Source organism: Gymnodraco acuticeps, unplaced genomic scaffold (assembly GCF_902827175.1).
Source record: "Gymnodraco acuticeps unplaced genomic scaffold, fGymAcu1.1, whole genome shotgun sequence".
Lineage (NCBI taxonomy): Eukaryota > Metazoa > Chordata > Actinopteri > Perciformes > Bathydraconidae > Gymnodraco > Gymnodraco acuticeps.
This window is the reverse complement of record NW_022990398.1, coordinates 2,197,969-2,219,540: the sequence shown is the minus strand read 5'-3', so window position 1 is coordinate 2,219,540 and position 21,572 is coordinate 2,197,969. Positions and strand designations below refer to the sequence as shown.

General features: G+C 38.6%; 2 protein-coding genes across 3 annotated transcripts; one reads left to right on the top strand and one right to left on the bottom strand.

Annotated features, from left to right (window-relative positions):
- Window positions 1-1,368: 1,368 nt before the first annotated feature.
- Window positions 1,369-12,534, bottom strand: LOC117551728 (von Willebrand factor A domain-containing protein 5A-like). 2 transcript variants are annotated; one of them, XM_034224706.1, is made up of 21 exons: window positions 12,393-12,534; window positions 11,491-11,538; window positions 11,078-11,280; window positions 10,769-10,991; window positions 10,478-10,638; window positions 10,264-10,378; window positions 9,981-10,156; window positions 9,810-9,898; window positions 9,379-9,523; window positions 8,966-9,045; window positions 8,768-8,882; window positions 8,495-8,653; window positions 7,159-7,262; window positions 6,552-6,778; window positions 4,703-4,762; window positions 4,400-4,441; window positions 3,923-3,967; window positions 3,618-3,665; window positions 2,843-3,009; window positions 2,224-2,347; window positions 1,369-2,124 (listed from the first exon to the last, which is right to left on the bottom strand). In XM_034224706.1, the coding sequence occupies exons 2-21, from the start codon at window positions 11,531-11,533 to the stop codon at window positions 2,045-2,047; spliced, it is 2,406 nt and encodes an 801-aa protein (XP_034080597.1). In that variant the 5' UTR covers window positions 11,534-11,538; window positions 12,393-12,534; the 3' UTR covers window positions 1,369-2,044. The 2 variants fall into 2 exon arrangements, with proteins under 2 accessions (XP_034080597.1, XP_034080598.1); XM_034224707.1 differs by lacking the exon at window positions 3,618-3,665.
- A 2,277-nt stretch (window positions 12,535-14,811) lies between these two features.
- LOC117551717 (zinc finger protein 239-like) lies at window positions 14,812-16,981 on the top strand. The gene is made up of 3 exons (XM_034224690.1): window positions 14,812-14,870; window positions 16,028-16,565; window positions 16,610-16,981. Exons 1-3 carry the CDS (start codon window positions 14,812-14,814, stop codon window positions 16,979-16,981), a joined length of 969 nt encoding a protein of 322 aa, XP_034080581.1.
- The last annotated feature ends 4,591 nt before the right edge of the window (window positions 16,982-21,572 follow it).

The following is a 21,572-nucleotide window of genomic DNA, read 5'->3' as shown; positions in this document are numbered from 1 at the left end:
CCATTTTATGCTACTTTGTACTTCCACACCACTACAATTCAGAGGTACATCGTGTACTTTTGCTCCACTACATTTATTTTTTACCTTTAGTTACTTTACAGATTTGGATTAATAATGTGAAATATAATCAACTCTTAAATCAGACTAGTTACCTGGAGTACATTCACAATCTACCCTGCAGTATACACAGTCATTCAAACTAGCTGCACATTTACCAGCTTTGATAACATATTAATGCATCAATAATTATAATCAAAACATATAATATATATTATTCTGAAATGGACAAAACTCTCATAACTCTTTACCTGGTTCCTTCCCGGAAGTGAGCAGACCACAGCAGATCATTCTTGTATCTATGAGAGGGGGGGGGGGGGGGTAGTCAGTTACATTTCCTGTAACGTTTCTATTTGCAGCTAAATTATACTTCAAAGATCTTCTTTTAAAAAATCACAACAAACAGCCAAAGACATTTAAATACTTTTAGATTTTCGTCAAATTAGTATTAGTATGCTTGCTTAATTGCAATGTGTACTCAGATCTTGTACTTTAGAAAAAGTAGAAGTACCAGAGAGTAAGAATACTCTGCTCCAAGTAAGTCCTGCATTCAAAAATGTTTTTCAAAGTATTCGCATCAGAATATACTCAGTAGGCCTACTCAAATTGGTCCAATAATACATGTGTTGATTATAATTATTGATGCATGAATGTGTTTATCAAAGCTGGTAAAAATGCTCTTTTTAATGACTTTGTTTACTGCAGGTAGATTGTGAATTTACTCCAGGTGTAACTAAAGTCTTATTTAAGGGTTGATTATATTTCACATTATTAATCGAAATGTGCAATAACTCAAGGTATTAAATAAAGTGGAGTAAAAGTATCCCTTTTACCTCTGAATTGTTGTGAGGTAGAAATACAAAGCAGCAAAAAAGTGAAATACTGAAGTATCTAAAATGTGTACTTAATTAAGTAGAGTACTTACAAGAACCGCCCAACTGAAGGAAACCATGTCCTACCATGTCAAATTAACCCCTGCTTTATCTAATATGTGAAGAAGCAGAGTACACAAATTAACACAAATGACTGTATGCTGCACATCAGCCTGTGAGACAGTCCTTGTCTCCTTGCTTCCTGGCTTTCTATCTAAACTCCTTACTATCAATATGAGTCAGGAAACATGTGAACGCAGAGTCTTAGTCAAACAGCTGGCAGCCAAAAGCCAAAAGTGGCATGTGTTAAATTAGTAGGTTTTTTGAGGGAAGATGAAATAATAAATACGATTTTGCCAGTATTTAAATTCAATGAACACAGATTGAAGACATTGCAGGATAAACTCCAAACAGGTAATGAAATCAAGGAACAACCGTGGCCCATTTGTAGTGTTTTTATTAGATTTGAAGGAAATACTTAGCACACCCCATATTTGTCATTGCATGTAACATGGATACAGTAAATGGTTATATTGTTAGCAACTCAAATAAGGCTGAGAAAGGACGTACAACAGGAAATCATTTTGTTGAATGCTCAAAAACTATCCCTTGGTTTGAAGGACAAAGCCTCAACATATGTTTTGAGCCTATGGTAGTACTCGTATAGTATTTAGTACAAACTATAAACAGACAAGCAGTAAAATAGTTCAGCTTTTTAAAAACATGATGAAATAATCCCTTTATGAGGATACTGTGTCCAAAGACACTCACTGGTTTACTCATGTATTATTACCTCAATGTGGTGATCAATTGAACTCTTCTTAATCATAATTTAGCTTGATCAACAACAATTGTACTTTTTGCATCTATGAATCTGACTGAAATTGATGCAGTGCACTTCATATTAAAAGGAGAGTGATTTAAGACAGATGAGGGAGAGGCAAGCTTACATCCACTTAGGTTTAAGCCATTTCTACAGTTTGGCAAGAAAATAATGTATGATGAAATGTAAATAGTGAAGTGCACTGATAGCAAAATAAAGAAAAGGTATTTGAATGCCAGTAAATCTGCTTGCTGGTAACAATCCTGAAGGAGAAGTTGCTTGAATGAAAACCTTAGATTCCCAGGGCATCTTTCTGCACCTTACAACCCAGCAGAGTGTTTCCAGCCTCCACACACTGCGTCACATGAGGTGCTGAAAACAAACACAGAACCAGTCATCACCAGAGGAACCCGATTTTAAATGGTACACTGTTAAAAACAACAGAACATTACTTGTTTTTCTGGTTTTTACCGTTCTGAGCACGCAGCCATGACACAGCCTTCATAGCCAGAAGCTCCCACTCCTCCTGAGCATCCATCTTGAAACCATGAAGCCAGATCAGAGCCAGAATGGTGGCCCACACTTCCTTGTTCACCTAATTCACAAAAAAAGAAAAAGAAAAGATGTATAATAAGTGATGAGTGACAATCAATGGATGTGGGTCTTTTATTTTCACTGGCCTTGTTGATTCAGTGCATATAGTGCTAACTTTGTATCATGACTATCTGTTTTTGTTTTACTATCAGTGTTTCCTTGCTGGTTACAATTGATGGACCAAATATCCAGTGCCGCTTAAATCGCGCAAAAAGCAATACAATAAATATAGTTTGTAAAAAGTACAATTCATCTCTTTTAATTGCAGTGGAGTAGAAGTATAAAGTGGAACAGTAAACAAATAAAGTACCTGAAATGTTTACTTACTTAAGTACATTTACTTACCACTGCATATAGCTCTATTTCAATTTCTGATATTTTATATGGAGTGCTTTATTAAATGCAATAATTTGAATTAGTCCCATCAATATAAAACATTTAATAACCTCAGCTTCAATCAGTCCCATTTGTATTAATGTTTTGGATAAGGACTCACCTCTGAAGGTTGGGTGTTCTCCACCTCCTCGCTGGTCTTTCCCAGCGCAGCAGCCACGGCCGGATCCAGCTCCCACCGACCCGACGCCCTCTGGAGAGAGACCAGCTGCAGCAGAGGGTCTCTGCGAGGCAGCTCAGGCTTTGCCTCTGGAGGATCATCATACATATCTGAAATATAAACCAAACATATAATAACTACTGAATAAACTTATTTTTACCCTACAGTATGTGATGAATGAGTGGTGATATAGTACGAGGCAGATCAGACCATTTGTGCATCTAACTCCCACCAGTGTTTTTTCAGATTTATATCCATGCACTGGGTAAAATAAACACAATGGTTGCATATTTATGTCTTCTTATTTTTTGCATTAACAGCCAGATGTTTTTGTATTTACGGACTGATATTTTTTATCTATTTCAAAACCTTAACCAAAATGAGCATGGGTTGAGAGCCGCTTATCATGGCTGAATCATTTGCTATCCCCAAAGTGTTTGTGTCACACTTAGTTTAATCATTGCTCTCGATCATGAATCTTGGCTGCCTCTGGTTCTGCGTGACGCCCAATTTATTAATTATTTTGGTAGCATGTGGAAGTTGTTTGACATCGTTCTAGATACATCTTTTCAATATATTCATAAAATCATATTGTGAAATGACTTGTCTATGTTGTAATTGTGAATGTTACTGAACTGCACACATAAAACATCACATTTTACGAGTCTGTATACAAATAACCGATACAGTGTGGATCCAACTGAAACAAATCAGATACCTTGTTGTTCATAATCGTCTGCCATTTGATATCCTTCATACACTGTATCTGTCTCGGAAGAAATACATAGTTACAATAGCAAAAGCATACCAACATATTTATTAAATATTTTGGTAACATTTGGAAGCTGTTTGACATCCTTCCAGATATATATTTTCAATATATTCATAAAATCAAATTGTGATACGAATTGTTTATGTTGTAATTGTGAATGTTACTGAACTGCACACATAAAACATCACATATTATGAGTCTGTATACAAAGAACCAATACAGTGTGGATACAACTGAAACAAATCAGATACCTTCTTCTAAACTGTCTGCCGTTAGAAGTCCGTCAATCGGAATATCTGTTTCAGAAGAAATACATAGTTACAATAGCAAAAGCATGCCAAAATCTTTATTTCTAATCAAATTAATAACTTTTCCTAATTTCACGTGTGTAGTGCACTAAACTGATGCTGCTTTGTGACTCACCCTGTTCCTTTCCTAAAACCACTTTTACTTTACAGCACCACAAATATTAATTACATCTATCAATCTTACCAGTATGTGAATAGGAAAGAAGTATGTGTTTGTGAAGGTAATGTTTGCATTTTCTAGAATAACAGACCCAAAAAAAATTCAGTTGATGTATCTTTAAAAGCCTGTATAAACATAAGGACGGTACTGAAAAAGGTTCCCATGCACATAACTGTAGTGCAAGTATCTCTCTGTCCTTGTGTTCAGTCGAAGCGGGGATACACCAGTGTGTTCAAAAAGCCAACGAACCCTTTACTCACTGAATGCAGCTGATTGCATAACATGGACACCCCCCGAGAACCCTGAGATAAAATGAGAGTACATAAAATGAAGGTCATTGGCAGGGGAAAATACATTTAAAAAACTGATTAATGAAGATAATAAATAATTAACTTACAACTAATAACACTTCCCTGCATCTTAACTTGTTTCGGAAAAAAATACACTCTCTGGGTATTTCACATTAAAGCTTTATTTCAAAAAGCAATCCCCCCAGAAAAATGTGTTATCGTTTTGACATCGATACACATTTTGATTCAACTCCCATTCTGCTTTTTACTTACCTCCAGCCGCAGGACTATGGGACATCATCATCATGCATGGCATAGGACAGCCCATCATCACTTTAAGATTTAAAAAAGTAAAAAAGGGTATATCTGTCAAAACATGAGACTTTTTTTGGAATCACATGAAACTAAATTACTAGTTTCTGAGCTTATTAACATTAGTCACAACATATTTTTTAAATAGTACTTAAAGGTCTCCTATTATACTATTTTCAGGCATATATTATAGGTCTCAGATATATAAAAAACATGTCTATGATGTGTTTTGCTCAAAATACCAAACAGATCATGCATTTTAGACATCCCTCATATCCCTCTGTTTCAGCCCTGTTTGAGAACTGCTGATTCTGGGTCGCTGCTGGTCCCGCCCCCTTTGGAGCACACAGGCACACTGTTGCGGCTTTCACACCAGCGCTTTTCCCTTTCTAGCTCCGAGCGGGAGCTTTTCTGGTTCAGCTCCGGTTTCCCTTTTCTGCTCCCGCTCTGTTCACACCGCCCAGAGCTGCCGCTGCTGCATCATGACGTCACCGTTTACGTGCCTGCTTCATAAATCCTCTTATCCTCTTACGAAACGAAATGGAAGGCATCGGACGACTTTACAAGGGACGACTTTACTTGGAACTTTACAAACATCACATGCGAAATGCAAGACTTCTTTGTGGTCTTCAGCATCTACTTCAATGACGAATCCGTAGGAAAAAGAAGCCTGCCCCGCCTCGACGTAAGAGAGACGTAAGCGACACCGCCTCTTAGCTCCGAAGCTCTTGCCTCTAGACCGACAATTTTTTGGAGCTGGAAGTGAACCTGATTCCAGAGCTAAGAGGCGGCGCCTCTGCGGTGTGAACAGGAAAAAACGGTACTTTTCAGGTTCCAGCTCCGAGCCGGAGCTGAAAACGCGTTGGTGTGAAAGGGGCATGTGAGCTGCAGAGAGAAGAAGGCTGATAACTCAGCAGATTCTCAGCTAAATGCTGCCTTGATTAAACGCCATATCATGTTCCAAACCACATCATAGATTATTTATGAAACAGTATGGAGCTCAAATGCTTTTTCTCTTGCGGGTTTACCACAAGGTGAGTTCCTTTTTCCCCCCCTGCTTTTTTACACATACTCTCTCCAGTACAGTTTAGCTCCGAGTGTTAGCGATGCTTGCTAATGTAAACACAGACCATATTACTTCCAAAACACGTTGCACATTGTTTCTGATAGCAACGTTTCTGATAGGGGACGATAGGTTGGGGCGGAACGTTGCCAGGAGTTCAACATAAAGCCAGCCCACATTTTTGTAAAGTCATCATGACCACAGAAAATGTGGATCAGCTCCGTTGTACCCCCGTTTTTAGAGATGTGGGTAAGGAGGAAAAGAGAGAGTGTTGTATTTTTTGACACTTTTTGTGGGTCTCTTTACACACCGGGGACACATCTTGTAAAAAGGTACATTTTGCTTAATTGGTGACCATTAAGATACTCAAGTCTTTTAAAGGTCACCTAGTATGCAAAATCCACTTTTTTATGTATTTTATACATAAATACGTATATTTATATCAGAATTAAGAGATTCTGAAAGTTGGGGGGAGTGGAATCTCATTTGCATTTAAAGCTACAAACACAGAATCAGCTATTTTGAAACAGGGCTGAAACAGAGGGTTATATCATATGGCATGCTACAATGCATGCTTTGTTTGGTATTTCGAGCCCAACACTTTGTATATATCTGAGACCAATAATATATTGTTGAGAAATAGTATAATAAGGGACCTTCAAAGATAACAAAGGTTTAAAAAGTTAATATTTTTTACGTACAAAGTTATAGGCATGAAAATGAAGATGGTTTTTATGTTTTACTTACTGGATGTTGGAACATTTCGGCGCACCAGGGGTCCTTGAATCGTCTCTCCGTTGCCTTTGTTGACAGCAATGAAGGCAGTGAAGGCGCTGCTCACTCCTGATTGGACGCTGAGCTCCACCACCTTCTTCTTCTTCACTCCATCTGGCTCTCCTCCTTCTCTCTCTTCTTCCTCCACCATCTCCAGGGAGCGAATCAGAGTCCGAGCAGCCAACCTGTGCACCGTTAATCTGCGGTAAGGAGAGAGTAGACACAAGTGGATTTAATTGTTTTCATAAGGTGAATATTAGAAGCAAAATAAACTTCTGCATTCTAACTTGATGTTTCCCATGTTCACTAGCTTAGTTTAGCGTGTTAGCAAGCTAATTGCTAATTAGCACATTATTTGGTCTAAACATCTATTTTAGGTTACATTTTAAAGTCCATATTTCATATAAAAGCCGATACAGGTGATTGCAAAACGTGAATGTGCTCTAAAAATGTAGCTTAAGCACATATATTGTAATAACCCTTGTTACCACTTGACTATATACAAATGAAATTAACTCTGTATTGTTAAGTGCTTATCTGATTTAAAGTACTTCTGCAGTCTGAACAAAGCCTGTTTTACCCAGAGTCCTCTGCAGGTTTGAGGCTGAAGTGGAACTTGTTCTGAGAGGGATGGCCTGCCAGGCTGTACTTCACCGTCACAGAGCCCTCTGCTGCCTTTGGACTCTGAGAGAGCATCACAGGCACAAATGTATAATAATAGCTACACAGTGGCGACTGGTCATTAGGGGCAGGTGGGGCACAGCCCCACCTAGTGTCAGCAGAAAGTATTAAAAATAATGATTAAAAATAAATGCAAAAAATAAATTAAAAAATATATTAAATATATTTTAAGATCATGTTTAATCATCTGATTCGTCTGTACATTGCTGTTTTAGTCAGTGTTCTTCTAATTAGTGTCTACAGTGTGTGCCTATTGTGCTGTTTAGAGCCATGTGGGACAAAACCCGATCCTGCCCCTCCCTCTTACTGTCTAAGTCAATGGTGACTGTAAAAACTACACTGCGCATGCTCAGAATACTTTCCTATTTAATGTGTGTGGCAAAAAAATAATGACCATAGGGGCATAGAGCTGCCATCCTCACCATACGTCATCTCACATCATTCAGAGCTGATTGGCTGTAAGTACGTGTGCCGCGAAAAGTGTGGTGTGTGAAGAGGAGACGAGAGAGCTGCAGTGACGCATCCTAAAACCCGGAAGTAAGCTGCGCATGGCTTCCCTCGACAAAAAAGCAATGAGATTTCTCCATAGGATTTTAGAAAATAGCTCAAAATAAGATCTGTGGGAAACAAACCTGTTATATAAATGCACGTTTTGTTCAGCCGGATAATATCCACATGTCTACCCTACTTTTATAATTTTCGAATCATAAATCTATTGATTCGATTTATGATAGACTTTTGAAACTACAAGAACATAAGGAGGACTTTTACAAAAAAGTAATAGAGATTTTTGTCCAGAGGGATAGGCAAATGGACTTAATCTTCAAGTCAAGGTAAGACTGCAATTTTATTGAAAATGGGATCTTACTAAGAGAGAACAATTACATATTTAAATGATAAAATTACATTTTTTGGGTATCCATTTGTTGAACTGTCTGTTTAAAATTAATTGAAGCATCAGACAAAAAAAGCTTTTGAAAATAATATTATATTTTGATTTAGGTCAAAATATAATATTTGTAACCTGAAGAGTCAGAGCCAGTGCCTCACCAGCCATGAACCTCACTGAACCTCACTGCACGTCACTGCAGAAGCTTATATATAGACATCTAAGTGTTTTGTGCCCCACCACTTTTGTACATATAAAAACGCCACTGTAGCTACAGATATGTTTTTGAACCCTGACAAATCTAAAAGTGAAGTATTTCAGTCTGAGATTTGAGTGTTCCTCCTACCTGTCCAGTGAGCTGGGCATAAATCAGTGACCTTTGACCCTGGAAAAGTGTTGTGATTGGTGGTGAGAGAACAGTGACAGAGACTCCCTTTGGAAAATCCCACTTCACTGAGATATCCACCACAGCTGGTTGTAGAGCAAAACGCAGCGACTGCATCACCTGAGCGGTAAACAGCGTTTTACAAAAAGTTGGCAAAGGCAATGGGTGTTTCACTTAATGCATATTAATTTTCAATTTTTCCTTCAAATTGATACAATAACTGTAAAGTCTTACTTTGGGTTGCATCCTGTCAATGCCTGTGATGAACTGAGCGTAACCTCCTCCTTCTTTGGCCAACCCATTGATAAGAGCGGAGCTGGCCCCTTCCCCAATCCCGAAAGAGAAACACCTACAATACAGTCATTTTGTTTTCAACACACACAGAACTACAACATATTCTGGGAATTGTGTGGGTGTTTGTCGAGTTATCACCTGTGGGAACCTGAATTATTCTTCACCAGATTGATTACTTCTTTGGTGTTCCCCACTTCTCCGTCAGTGAAGACAAATAGCTAAGGAGGAGAGTTTACATTTAACTTCAAGAAACATAGCATCACACCCGGAAATGTGCAGCATGTGTTGTTAAGTCATCCTCATAATTATATGAGAGTTGTGTTAGATTGCTGTTTTAGTCACACACATGGTTTAAATGGGAAATTCTAAGGAACAAGGTGTGGCTGTATCAATGAGGTTACAGGCAAGATATATTTGCAAAACCAGTTTAGTGTGTGTGTGTAGGTGTGTGTGTGTGTGTGTGTGTGTGTGTGTGTGTGTGTGTGTGTGTGTGTGTGTGTGTGTGTGTGTGTGTGTGTGTGTGTGTGTGTGTGTGTGTGTGTGTGTATTACTTGTCGAGATTGATTGGGAATGCAGGCCTGGCTGTAAATGTGCTTGAGGGCCTCAAGGATCTCAGTTCCTCCCAGATCATCTTCCATGAATTCAACCTTCTTCAGAGCCTCTTCCATGGTCTTCTCACTGTACTCCACACTCTTACTGCAACCAGAGTCACATTCATGGAGGAGGTCAGGTGGTGAATAGCTATGTGGCACTAACAACTTCAACACTGTATTTCATATACCAGCTCACCCTACAATCTTTCCATAGACTAAAGCGTATCTACAATCTACTGAATATATTTGACATTAAACAATCTATGGTTTTGCAGGATCACACAATATGACTGACCTTTTTGCCAATGCTAACATGAATTACAGAGCGATATCAAAAGATTAAGCATATTTTTGTGGACTGAGTGACATACAGTAAGGAAGTGACTCACGGGAAGATGTGTTCATAGCTTGACCCGAAACTGTAGATGTTGAAATAGCAGCCCATTGGTATACTCTTCAAGAGGAGCAGCAGAGTATCCTGAAGAGAGGAAAGAATAGATGGTGAAGACTACTATTTCAGAGGCAATGATTTTATGACTTAATTAAAACATAATGAATACCCTGGCACTGCCAATGCGAGTCTGTGAACCCTCGTTGTTGTTCAGAGGGACACCCATGCTGCCAGATCGATCCAATAAGAACACAAACTCTCCACATGAGGAGAGTGAAGACATCACAGCCTGGGGGAACTCAGGGTACAGACTCAGCATCACCACTGGATCCCCCATCAGAGTGCCTGAAACACAGGAGAGACAGAAGATGTAACCACTAATCTGGATTTTTATTTTTTTTATTACAACATATAACTGTGAGGCTGAAGATAGTGAACTAAAGTGCACTCACCAGGCTTGGCGGAGGTCTGTCCTGCCTCCACCACAGCTGTGGGCTGGTGGGCATCTTTGTAATAAATCAGAAGTTCAACATCTTTGTCAAACTTGTGTCCTGCAGCCAGCTTGACCTGCAGGTCCAAAAATACACTAATAAATATAATGAGGTGACACTTATTGGTCTTAGTAATTAAGAACAATCACACAGCACATTTCAGCACTCTACCCACCATGGCCTGGCTCTGCTCTGTGTTCAGATACTTCAGAGGGTCCATGGGACAGTTGGACTCTACTTTAGAGACCGGACGAGGAGAGGACACTCGGGCAGAGAAAAACAGACTGTAGGGCACCAGAGAGGCGGGAACAGAGGTCACCTGGACACCTTCACTACCTGTTAACAACACAACACAAGTTAGGAATATTGTGAGAAACAGTACAGTGAGAGAAATTCATGCAGTGTTAATCTGGGAGCTCTATTGTATAAACCCTGCAGTACAAAAACATGTTGGCTGGTTTCCTACCCTGTGGATGGTAGCGAGGGTTGAGCACAGCAGGCAGAACAAACCTCAGCCCTTCATCAGCCTGCACAGCCAGCTCAGTGACGTACTCCAGCCTGATGGAAGCGCTCTCTCCTGGAGGCAGACTGCCCACACTCAGAGAGAAAATATCTGGACTCTGATCACTCTCCTCCAACAGGAAGGCCTGCTGACCGGAGCTCAGAGCGTCATCGTACTCCTCACGAGCCTGGGGTACAGAGGACACTTTGAGCAACATTCACTGGGTTCACTGAGTTGTTATGCTCCATGGTAGTGAGTGTTTCTCCAGCTCACCTTCTGTTTCTCCTTCACCTCAGCCACGATCTGTGTCTGTCCAATCGTAGCACTGAAATGACAGACAGCAGCGTCTCCAGGCATAGGGAAGACAAACACAGCCTCCAGTGGTTTGTCCTCCTTGTTCTCATAGATCAGAGTGGACACCACTGTAGCCACATGGTCCCTCACCTCCAGCTCCACCTCCACACTCTTCAGAGGAACTGACCGAGAAGGATACACAATGAAACAAATGTTTTTTTCACTCCAGGTTGACCATAGAAATCACATGTATGAATTCTTATTTAGGATTATTTTTGAAAATGTGCCCAATGGCCTTTACAGCTAGCATAAGCTTTATAATTGTAATCTTACATGACTCCAGGTTATAGAAAAAAATACTTTTTTTATCAGTTTTGTTGAAACAACTGTACCTGGTTCCTTTTTAGAGGTTAGCAGACCACAGCAGTTCTCCATCGTACCTGTAAAACAAAGAGCATATACATAATTACATATGATATATTCTTCCTGCTGTAGAGATGAATGGTTATGATGTCCATCTACAAACGTCTCACCAAATATATATTATAACAGTAGTAAACAGTAACACAGACACACTGGTGATTCAAGTGAAAGAGTATATTAGTGGGAAAAAAACAGAATACTTGCATCAACAGTATGTGTCTGAAGACTTAGATCATTTTACAGCTGTAATACTATCTGTCAGCATGTCATCCTAGGTGACCCTTAACCAATTCCATAGGATTTAGCATGCAATCATGACTCAAAGGTTATCCGATATGAACTGATGAGTATATCAAAAGGACAGATTACTTCTACAAACAAAAATATACGAATTCAATTATTAAATCCCCCATAACTCTACACATAGCTATGTCATGCCAGATGACTTCAATGTGCGCATCTCTCTCAACAAATGTACTGTAATGCGCTATAAATAAATAAATAATTAAGATCTCTTTTTCCTTGGCTACTGCTCAACCCTCCCTGGTTCAGTCTGCGTCTTAAAAATGTGTATTTCAATTATTATTCTCTATAGCCTACTTAGCATGCATTGTTATACAGCTGTTATTTAGAAAAACAGCTGCATGCTTAATAATGACTACTTAATAATATAATAAAAAAATAGGGTTATGTCACTCAAGAGTGTTTAAGTATAAAGAAAATAGAAGCTGATGTCTGTAAAGCTCAGATGTAAATTCGAAACAACAATAACAACAGAAACACGCAGTTATTAAAACGGGGTTTCAGTGCGTTCATTGTTATATATTACCTCAGACGCTACAGTAGTTTAAACGGAGATAAGAATTCCTACCTGTCAGGACCAATGTTTCGTATCCGGGGTTTACTGGATTTGCGTCAGGTGTCGGGAGGCAACTTTTAAAAAGTAAAAGCTTACAAATACAAAAATGAAAGTCATGCTTTCCGGGTACGCTTGATTTCAGTGCATGAGCACTCCCGGTGGGTGGAGCTTGATGATGCAATATGAGAGCGGCTAACTCCTATCATTCACAAATGTCTCTGAAGTGCTACAAGAATGTACAGGGGAGAGTGGGGTAAATTGAGCCATTTTTAGTTATGCTGTCCTCTAAGCAAGGAGAAATGACGCATAGTACAAATGAAAACACACACCTATAATTCAGGATGTCTCCTATCAATGGCAATGATAATAATTAATATTTAATCAAGGGCAGTGAAAATATTACTTCTTAAAAAAAAAAAGTCTTGTGGCTCAGCTTGCCCCAGTGTAGGGGTAAGTTGATCCAGGTCAGGGGGTAAATTGAACCACTGTTCAGACCTGGGCATACCTGTTCAAACATGGGCATACCTACAACAAATCTTAAAGGTAACTATAAACAATAAATAACAAACCAAATACAAGCTTAGTTTTTCAAATATTTTTTATATACATTTCGATTGAATTGATTGATTTTTTTAACATGTTAAAAGGAAAAGTAATCATACAAATGGTGATACAATTTCATACATCTTACCAATCAAACACAGGGTAAATTCAACTTTAAATGTAGCCTACAATGAGCTCTTATTAACAACTTGGCCTACTTTCATTCATTTCTCCATTGAAAAACTGGCTCAACTTACCCCAAGGCCCGTGGTTCACTTTACCCCATAGCCACCATTTTAGAAAAAATAGCCTAGCATTAAAATTCAGAGTCATCTTTAGCTTAATGATTCACATGGTTTAATACGCTGCCAACACATCAACATATACAATATATGTGTTTAAACCTGGATACTTTTTTTTTGACATGACAGCTGATATAGCTGACATCTAGAAAATGTACTTTGACAAGCAAAAAACGTTTTTTTGTAAAAATGTTTACTTACCAGACCACAATGAGTATCCCTCTTTCACAGGCAATGAGAAATGGGTGAAGCTTGCATAATTTCTGGTCACTTGATTACAACTATAAGGCGTTGCCTGGTTACAGGGGGTGGTTCAATTTACCCACTGGCTCAACTTACCCCTTCTCCCCTACATGCTGATAAATTGCAGATATTGTATTCTATTGTTTAATTTAAATCACAGTTTAGACAATCCTACTTCCTTGAATATCTTGTTATTGTTAATTTGTAAATTCAACATGTGTATTTTCTACTTTCTTGTTTACTTCTTGTCTTTTAATTTTTATTGTACAATGCCATGTCTTTTTATGCTGCTGCAACATAAACATTTCCCAAATTAGGATCAATAAAGTTCTATCTTATCTTATCTTAAAATGGATCAGACTGCTCTTCTGTTATTCTCTTCCTCTTTGCAGAAAACCCATTTGGTGTTGGACCACTTGTTGTGTCCATGAAAAATAAAGACTTCCACTGAAGTGTGAGATTCTTTTTGAGGGACAATCATGTCCTGGACCTGGAAGCATTTTAGGATTTACAAACCTGAGATGTTTTAGAAAGTTTGTTAAAAGACCACCAAGGTTACGGCCGGCAGATCTTTAAGTTGTTCAAGTTTTCTCCATTAGCACCAAATCGTCATATTCTTGATCTAACGGGAGACTTACAATTCTACATTTAAAACAAAACATAAAAGCATTACCGATTCATATTCTGTGGCCATAAATCTACGCTAAACGCTCAAGGTTTGATTTTTTTGTCCAATGTGCACAAGGTTTCTCATAGTTTGTGCTGCACAAATAATAAAGCAGGGGTGGAGTTTTAATCCATTAATGCTAATGTGTTAAAATCTCAAAGCTGTGATACACATTTAAAAGACAAATAGGAATCTACCAGGGGAAAATAGAAAACATGAAAGTGCAGGATTGTATTGTTGCTGTGTAGATTAGGTAGTAAAGGTTGTAGGCAGAGGTGGGAGAAGTACTTCAGATTGGACTATTTCAGAATAATATATTATATTTTTTATTATTATTGATGCATTAATGTGTTATCAAAGCAGGTAACAGTTCAGCTACTTTTAATTACTTTGTATACTACAGGGTAGCTTGTGAATTTACTCCAGGTGTAACTAAAGTCTTGTGTTGATTATATTTCGCATTATTCATCCAAATCTGCCATGACAACCACTTTTGATCCAGTTTCCCCCCTTGTTTAGATGAGTTAATAACTACACATCTTTGTTTAGTGTGCAGTATTTTGGTCAAGATTCAGACAATATCATGTATTTATTGTGGGGATTGTTCTATGTTTTTGTTGTTTACTTGTAAAACATTTAAATTGGAATCTTTGAATTGGATTCAGCCGTGGTCACCATGGAAACAATCAGTGCATCTATCAAACCTCACCCGAGTAAAGACGTTAACCTGCGCAAGTTATTTAAACTACTTCCTCACAACGGTAAGAAATACAACATTTCTAATGCTGTGTGACAGTCTCTGCTTTACAGGAGCGACTTCGTTTGACTTTTGTTCTTTATATTGGTAACTGGTAATGATATAGATGACCTGCTTTCTCTGCACAAGATTGGCTGACTTGAGTTGCTCGACTTAAATTGTGTTATTGTCGCTATTAATGTTTACGATATAAAGCCATAGTTCATTTTGAAGCTGTATGTATTTAAGAAATGCACAAACTAAAGCACCAGATACATCTCTATTGTTAGATTTACAAGTGTCTAGCTGGATCGACTCTACCTCTCTTTAAGCTTTTGGGTAGTGATTGTTTTGTTACATTACATTACATTACATGTCACTTGTTAGACGCTTTTATCCAAAGCGTCTTACATACTCAATACTGTGGACAATCCCCACAAGAGCAATTTGGGGTGAAGTGTCTTGCCCAGGGACACAACGATATGCTGACTGCAGTTTTGTCAAATTCAAGTTTCCAAGGTTAACATTTTGAAAAACAATACATGTTTTTTTGTATTCATGCGTTTGGTGAATAAGGTTTATGGTCATTGCTGTTATTGCATATGGCTGAACATCTGGTAGAAGATAATACAAGCTGCAGAATGAGTTCATCAGCATAGGTAAGTTACTTTAACTTTTAGGTTGACTATTGATCAAATGAGATTACTGAAACAATGTCATTGTGTTAAAAGTTTAGCTGTCCATTTTCCATCATGATATTGGTGGGAAAAAAATAATTTTGATTTTGCATGTCATCAATAGTATTTAATTGAAAGGGTTCCTTAAAAAGATGTGTCTGAATGCCAAGCCCTTTGTATGTATTTTTAGAGAAAAACAAATTCAGCCTGAATCAAATAACCAATCAGGGCGTCTTTGTGCAGTAGTTGTATCAAGTTAAGGATGTTATATTTTTTCTGCAATCCTGTGTTTATTCAGTGGTATTTAAGGCTATGAGTCAGAATGCCTTTTCAGGTTTCATTAAAAACCTTACTATATTACTTCTGTCACATACATTTTTGAATCTAGACATTCCTATGTGATTAGAAATTGTAATTTAAAATGTTTTGTCTTCTAATACACTTTCTATGTCCTTTTCTTTGTTTGCTTTATACTGTAGAAAGCGACCAGCAAAAACCCAGAGACCTCATGATGAACGTAAGGAGAGTATCATTGGAGAACCGCTGGAACAAGATCAGTCTACCCACACTGTAGAAAATCCACAATCAGGTGACCAGTGTAAGAAGAGTTTCAGACTATATATCGATCTGGAGGTCCACCGGAGAATCCCCACTGGAGAACATCCTTACTCCTGTGACCTCTGTGAGGAAAAGTTCAAAGATGTTAGCAATTTGAAGGTCCACCAGCGCATCCACACCGGAGAGAAGCCTTACATCTGTGACCAGTGTGAGAAGAGTTTCAGACAGTTAAACGTATTGAAGGTCCACCAGCGTATCCACACTGGAGAGAAGCCTTACACCTGTGACCAGTGTGAGAAGAGTTTCAGTAACTCAAGCAATTTGAAGGACCACCAGCGTATCCACATCGGAGAGAAGCCTTACACCTGTGACCAGTGTGAGAAGAGTTTTAGTAACTCAAGCAATTTGAAGGACCACCAGCGTATCCACATCGGAGAGAAGCCTACACCTGTGACCAGTGTGAGAAGAGTTTTAGTAACTCAAGCAATTTGAAGGACCACCAGCGTATCCACATCGGAGAGAAGCCTTACACCTGTGACCAGTGTGAGAAGAGTTTTAGTAACTCAAGCAATTTGAAGGACCACCAGCGTATCCACATCGGAGAGAAGCCTTACACCTGTGACCAGTGTGAGAAGAGTTTTAGTAACTCAAGCAATTTGAAGGACCACCAGCGTATCCACATCGGAGAGAAGCCTTACATCTGTGACCAGTGTGACAAGGGTTTTAGGCAAATAAGACATTTGAAGATCCACCAGCGTATCCACACTGGAGAAAAGCCTTACATCTCTGACCAGTGTGACAAGAGATTCAGAGAATCAGAACACTTATTGACCAATGTATCGCACATTGGCGTAAAACCTTCACCAGTGCATTGAGACTTTAGAAACAGTGATATGGACTGTTTGACACAGCTTGCTGTTAACAGATGTTGTTTAGATTTTAAGAGTTGTCATGAAGTGTTCTCAATCAAATTGATATGCATGCACTTAAGTTGTCAAATTGTATTTTTTTCAGCAGGAAAAATGCACGAACAAACACAGCTCCCTAAAGAGCAAAAAGGTTTTCAAACAGAAATACTCGATATCACTGTGCTACATTGCTAATTTACCAAAATGATCAAGCATAACACTGCTGAGCATGTGTAGAGAACCTTCAGCCTCATATGATGCTAGTTATAGAAGTGCTTTGAGACATAATATATTGATAACTGATTTATGAATGAATGATACTGATTTAAGACATCTTACAAGGTGTTGCACAGGGGTTTAGCCTTGGTCCATTGATGTTTATATTAGACATGAATTACAGCATTGTTTTTAAAACGGCCCTATACAAAATAAATGTTTGGTTAATATTTGTATTTTGTGCCTCTACTGTGACATGTTTACATGCTTTAATGTTCAAAAAGGTCTTTATTTTTCTCATACTGCCTGTACCGCAGCACCTCTTTTCACCCTCTGTCTAAAACCAGAGCCCCGTCTGCTCTGGACATTGGATTTATTCTGCATGATATTGACTAAGTGGTGCCTCTGCGGAAATTCGATTTTTGAGTTTGTTTTTAATTTGTTTGTAGTTTAGCTGCTACAAATATAAATATATATAATTATTATTAAATCAATCACATTTGTCATTTTTGTGAAAAATTCTTGAATTTTTATGAACACCCCCAGTGTAGTTCTGAAAATACAGGTGTAGATTTCTTTCAAAATAAATCCACTGGCTGGTGGTCCTCTCTATGAAGCAAAATGTCCCCAAATGCAATGATACACGTTTATAATGTGGGACTATGACAATTCTAGAAAGTTCAACAGACTAATAGTAAAGGCTTTGCTAGTTAAGAGAGCTCTTCATTAAATGTGTGCAGTGTTGCCCTGGGCTGCCATAACCAAGGCCGGATTAGTACCTCCAGGGGCCCTGGCATTGAGCACTCATGGCCTCACCCAACAAGTAACACCACGCCTACCCAATCCTACCAACCAATATTTAGAATTTTCAGCCAATCTGGCATGTCAAATCGCACACCTATTTGTCAAAAGCAGGGACGCAGCCACATAGTTCAATCAAAGTAGGTCTAGCCTTTTGCCCTTTCAGTCAAAAATCACAAGACAAAGATACAATGGATAAGATCTAAAGACAGTGTATGGCTCAAGAAGACCTAGGTAATATCACTCAAAACCTCAGAGCAGCACCCAACTGCCAAAATATGACTGGCTGGCTTTACAAGTACACAAGGAGTTCTATTAGTCACAAACATTGAGAGTTACATAAGTAAAATATGTAGTGAAATTGTGTGGTTGCTTAAGGGTGGGGCTGTGATTCGGCTATACACTGCTGCCGCTAATAATAAAGTTGAGTGCATACATAGTGAGACCTATGAGACGGTTTAGAAAATATATTAATTTGACCCTATAGAAAAGCTGTGTTATTTATGGCGAAGAGTGAGTGTCATTTAAAACAATGTATGATGAATGGAGCGAAGCCTGCGAGCTAGTTCAGGCAGTCAACTCGAGCACCAATGATACATTAACATGTGACGCGTCTCTCTTACAACCAACCAAACACAATCTCCTTAACTTGCCGCTCTATTTAAGCTGCCAGATCTGCCTGCCTCTGCCTCGCTAATGCTGTGGCTCTGTCACATTGCTGATGCGTTCACGTGCTGCTTGCCTTGCCTTTTTTCAGCAATTGTCTTTTCAGTGTTACTGTTGAACTAGAAACAAAAGAAATACCAGACAGACAGACAACTCAAATGTAAAGGGGAAATACCAAACAGCATAGTTCTGTCAAGGTGTTGACAACTCTAATGTATTTTTGTTGATTCTTGTATAACCTTTGCAGCATGTATGTTTGTGTGTTTGTGTCTGTGTGTATACGTTTAGCACTTGACTTAATTCTAGACAATACAAATACTTGACAATAAAGGCTTGTCTTATTTTACTTGTCTGGGTTGATTTGAAATGCAGGCCTGGCTGTAAATATTTTTAAGGGGCTCAAGGATCTCAGTTCCTCCCAGATTTGCATCAATCTCTTCAACTTTGTTCAGAGCCTCTTTCATGGTCCTTTCACTGTACTCCACACTAGTACTGCTGTCAGAAACACACACATAGTGCAGGTTGGTTTAGTCGCACAAACAACTTCTACACAGCAATTCAGAATTCCCATCCAGTTGTAATACCAACTTATTAAAATTACTTCCCATAGACTAAAGGCATGTATTTACTGTACAGCAGTAGTCAAGCATATACACTTTGTAGGATTTATTCATTTTAAAATGTTGAGAGTGAACAATTAAACAATCTTTAAAAACGATCAATAGTTTTGCAGAATCACCTCATATCAATGATTTGTCTGCTGTAGTAGAGCCATCATGAGCCAACAATTAGAGAGAAAAGATGTGACTGAGTCAAATACAATATGGGAGTGACTCACGGGAGAATGTGTGTACAGCTGGACCCAAAACTGTCGATGTTGAAATAGCTGCCCGTTGGTAAACTCTTCAGCAGGAGCAGCAGAGTATCCTGAAGACAGGAAGAGAGAATATATGAAGACTACTGGATAACTAAAATCCTAAAAGCAACAACAGAATATTAAGGCACTTGTTCAATTATTTGTACACATTTAAGAATTTTCATTTATATAACTGTGGATGAATAGGATAATGACATTTGCAATGGAACACCGTCACTAAAGTGTACTCACCAGGCTTGGCGGAGGTCTGTCCTGCCAAGCCAATAAATCAGAAGTTCAACATCTCTGTCAAAGTTATGTCCTGCAGCCAACTTACTTGCAGTTCACAAAACAAACAAATAAATATAATATATCAAGAGATACTTGTTTATAGTTGTGATAAAGAAGCACGCAGTCGACTTCAGCACTCTACCCACCGTGGCCTGGCTCTGCTCTGTGTTCAGATACTCCAGAGGGTCCAGGGGACAGTTGGACTCTACTTTAGAGACAGGGCGAGGAGAGGACTCTCGGCCAGAGAAAGACAGACTGTAGGGCACCAGAGAGGCGGGAACAGAGGTCACCTGGACACCTTCACTACCTGTAAGCAACCGGAGACACGTTATGAATATCAGAGGCAGTACAGACTAAAACCTCACTCTTACACAAGTAAAAATGATTAAACACAGTTAGTATCAAAGGCATATCAACAGCTGTGGATGAAGGACTGATATTTTTCTTGCAGTGTAAAAATACTCTAAGCAGTGTTGTAAATTAACTTTTACTCAAGTACTGTATAGACAGTTACTTTCACTTCATAGGTAATTTGTGTCCTTTTACTGAAATAGATTTTTTTGTATTTTTAGGTACTTTGCAGATTTGGATGAATAATGTGAAATATAATAAACGTAACACTTTAGTAACAACTGGAGTAAATTCACAAACTACCCTGCAGTATACAAAGTCATTATAACTAGCTGCACCTTTACCAGCAGTGATGAACACGTTAACGTAACAATAATTATAATCAAATCATATAATATATTTTCTGAAATGGGCCAATGTACTTTATGAATACTTTTACATTTTGTAGTTTATGTCAGGATTATTATGTCATGTCACGTGTCTATGTCTAGGTGTGGGTGTTTTTCCGTTCTCCTTGTCATGTTTTCCTCCCTGTATATTGTCTGGTCTCTTTTCCCTGTGTTTTCATGTCTGTCGTTAGTTCCCTGGTGTGTCTAATTTCCTGATTGTTTTCACCTGTCACTCCTTGTGTGTCTCCTGTGCTCATCAGTGTCAGCCCCGACCCTGATTGTTCCCACCTGTGTCTAGTTACCCTGTGTTTAAATTCCCCTGTCTCCCAGTTTTCAGTGTCAGTTCGTATTGTCTCTTGTCATGGTCAGGTCTATGCTCTTTAATGCTCAAGAATAGTTTTGTTCCTCACTACGTGAGCGATTTTCCTTTTGGTCTCATTTTTTGTCATCTCATCCTGAGATTAGTTAGTGACCTTCTTTTGTTCATCGTGTTTTTTTTGGAAAAATAAAGTATCTTACCAATACTTTACCTCTGTCTCCCTGTCTGCAATTGGGTCCAACATCCTAAGTGCCTGAGATCGTAACAGTTTAAGTATATTTTGATGCCAATACTTTTGCATGTGTAGTTTGAGAGGCATTTTCTTGCATCGCACCTGCTCACAGATGCAAAGAAAATGCGTGTGAACCATGAAAAGTGAAAATGAAGGTATACTTAAGGAAATTTTTGGGAATTAATAGAAAAGTTAATCAAGAAGAGAAATCAGATGAAACGGTAGACTATAGATTTCTGTCAGAAACGCCACCTCTGGCTGGGAGAAATACGGTTATGTGTACGTGCTTGTTGTGATGAAACAGGGTCATGAGGATGTAGTGTCTACAGTAAAACCAGCATGAGAAAGTAGAACACAGAACAACATGTTACCACAAGTGTAACAGGAAACAAGCACCTGCAGCTGACTTCCAGTGAATCTGGAGGTGTAGCAGAATA